The sequence below is a fragment of the Phodopus roborovskii genome, unplaced genomic scaffold, assembly GCF_943737965.1.
Source record: "Phodopus roborovskii unplaced genomic scaffold, PHOROB, whole genome shotgun sequence".
NCBI lineage: Eukaryota > Metazoa > Chordata > Mammalia > Rodentia > Cricetidae > Phodopus > Phodopus roborovskii.
This window is the reverse complement of record NW_026125491.1, coordinates 121,259-124,270: the sequence shown is the minus strand read 5'-3', so window position 1 is coordinate 124,270 and position 3,012 is coordinate 121,259. Positions and strand designations below refer to the sequence as shown.

General features: G+C 41.7%; 1 protein-coding gene across 1 annotated transcript; it reads right to left on the bottom strand.

Annotated features, from left to right (window-relative positions):
• Positions 1–415: 415 nt before the first annotated feature.
• On the bottom strand, positions 416–1,693 carry LOC127215874 (putative sperm motility kinase W). The gene has a single exon (XM_051176349.1). It carries the CDS (start codon positions 1,691–1,693, stop codon positions 416–418), a length of 1,278 nt encoding a protein of 425 aa, XP_051032306.1.
• Positions 1,694–3,012: the final 1,319 nt, after the last annotated feature.

Sequence of the window (3,012 nt, the reverse complement as noted above, 5' to 3'; positions counted from 1 at the left end):
TCTCTGGAGCATTCTCCATCATGGTCTTGATCTTCCTGGCTCATAGATTCCCTCCTTCCTGTCGTGAACTGTCTTCCTAGAGGTTGGCCTGTTGCTTGGTTGCCGATCTCATCATCTGCTTAAGTCAGTTATGGAATGATGACTGGATGATGATTCTTGACCAAAACCTCAATCTAATTGAAAGCTTAGACCAGTTAGGTCATCCTCTCCATTATTGCTAAATGTCTTAGTTTGGTTACTTCTGGCAGATTCTTGTCATTAACAGTAGGTTCTTTATTAAATTAACATAGACAAACTAATAAAGAGGAAAACATTTTGATGGCCAGAGCATACAGGTCTTTTATATACTCAATTTTTTTTCTTTTTCTTTTTTTTTTCTGTCTTTTTTTTTTTTTTTTGTTTGTTTGTTTGTAGGTTACAAGAGGGTCCAGGATTCACCAGGAAATGGTTCAGGAAGACAGCACAGTTCTCTGAGCGCATGGGATAATCGTTTCTTTATCAGTTTCCAGGCCCTGAATGCCCTCGATCCTGAGATTGTGGGTGGTACCTGAGCCTGGTCATTGGACATGTTGGTCCTCAAGGGTGGTTGCTGTGAAGAGGAGATCGTGCTCAAAATCGTTGTCGGTGTTGCATGCAGACCTGATTCACATGTGGTGCCATCACAAGGCTGGCTGTCAACACACTTCATGTGCATTGCAAAGTACCTGGTAGCACTGTGGATGACATTAGCCATCCAATCATTTCCTTTCTTGAGTCTTTCCTCTGAACTGGGCAACATCTCTAAGCAGGAGAGTTTGTCGAGCATGTTTTCACTTTGGAATCTCTTGGCTTTTCCTTCTTCACCTTCCTCCTCGAAGTTATAATTCCCAGCTTGTATAATTTTATGAATGGAAGGTACACTGGCGGTCCTCTTCAACGGGAAAAGGGGCTGAAGAGCTCCTACACAGCTGATGTTTAAACAGGAATTCCCATTTTCCTGATGACACTCCCCAGAGATCAACTTATGTTTAAGTATATTGACAGTCGCTGCTAATTTAGTATTTGGTTGTCTGTGAGTTAGGGTTGACACGATTTCTTCACAGCTATAGCCACTGGTGCACAATATGTCTACGACCCTCAGAAGGATTTCCTTCTTTGCTGGTTCTACATGATCTTTAATGTGGCCCAGCCATCTTCTTTCCTGGAGCTGACTTATTGTTATCCTGTGCCTGGTCGGGACTGCGAGTAATCGTCCAATGGTTTGGCAACAGGGCTTTGATAGGTGGTAGGGAAGTGGATATTTTGTTTTGCTGATGACCTTATGCATACCATGATAAGTCCTTTCTTCATATGGAAATTGTCCTGTGACCAGCACATACAGGACAACTCCCAAGCTCCACATGTCAACTGCCAGCCCATCATAGGGTTTCCCTGCCAAGATCTCTGGAGCCATATAGTGCAAGGAGCCACAGCTCTCTTTCAACATCTGCCCCTCTTTGAGCTGAATGGCCAATCCAAAGTCACAAAGCTTGACGTTTCCAGCTCTGTCAATAAGGATATTCTCCAATTTAATATCACGATGTGCAATGAGTCTTTGGTGGAGAAAGTGCACCGCAGTCACCACCTGTTGGAATATTGGTCTAGCTTCATCCTCTGTCAGATAGGCTACGTTCCTGAGGAACATCTCCAAATTCTTTCCAGGAACATACTCCATAACAACATAAGTCTATTTCAGAGGTGTTGTCAGTCACAGCAGTTGGATTTTTCTCCAGCACCTTGACAGCAACCTGTGTATTTGTAGGAAGATGGCATGCAAGCTTCACCTCCCCAAATGAACCAAAATCTAGAGATTTTAAGATTCTGAAGTCCTGTTGGAGGATGTCCTCTTCCAAGTGGCTGGCCATGATGCTTACTGGAATTTCACCCATTTTATCTTGATAATTTGTGGTGCAATCAATGCTAGAAACAGAAATGAAAGCAATTTTACATGGTGGTCCAATGCTATGAATTATCTTCTGTGAAATATGACATATCAAAAAATATATGATGCACCCAAAGTCCTAATGATGGCACACTTCAAATACTATAAGATCCCAACACAAAACACTTGAAGAGAAATCATCATAAACATAAAATAGAGTGGAATCACTGCTATGTATATGGAAAAGACAATACTTGGGTGAAAGGAATCATGATGTGTGTCATGGTCAAGAATGCATTAGAATGAGAACCCTTGGCCAATCTGATTAAGAGACAGTAGGTACAAAATATAGGGAAATTTTGTTATCCTAAGAATCTTACAATCCAGAAGGATTTTTAAGGATGTTTCAACTCTTAAATCACAGAAAATTAGAAAGAATGTAAAGAATTCCTTGAGAAACAAGTGTGGATGGTAACAAACTGGCTCCAAACCAAGCAAAGCCCAAAGCCCTGGCCTCTTGGATTCATTGATTCTATAAAAACTTTGGATGTGAATGTACACTGTCCTGGACTTAATAGTGTGCAAACCTGACACAAATAGTGCCATCTGAAAGGAGTGGAACTCAGTTGAAGAGACCTCCAGGATACACAGCTTTTAGGCATTTTCTCAATCAGTAATCAATGCGGGAGGGCCAATCCCAGAGTGAGTGGTACCCTTGGACTTGTGGTCCTGGCTTCTATTCTAAAGCAGACTGATGAAGAACGGAAGTAGCACCCTTCCATGGATTCTGCATCAGTGCCTGCCTCAAGGAACCTGCTGTGTTTGAGTTTCTGTCCTGACTTTCTTAGAGATATACAGCCACCTTGTATGTGTAAGCAGCTTAACCCCTTTCATGATGAACTTTCTTGTTGGTCATTGTGTTTGTGGCAGGAATAGAACCGCAAAGACAAACACCAGTTCAAGAAGAAAACACTTCTTGAAAGAAAAAGGAAAGGAATGTCTGACAAATGATCCCAGTGTCAGTATTGCCTTGAGCCACCAAGCAAATGAGCACACAAATAAACACTAAACTCCTTTCCTCAATGAACATAGATGAGAAAATCATTTCGGAG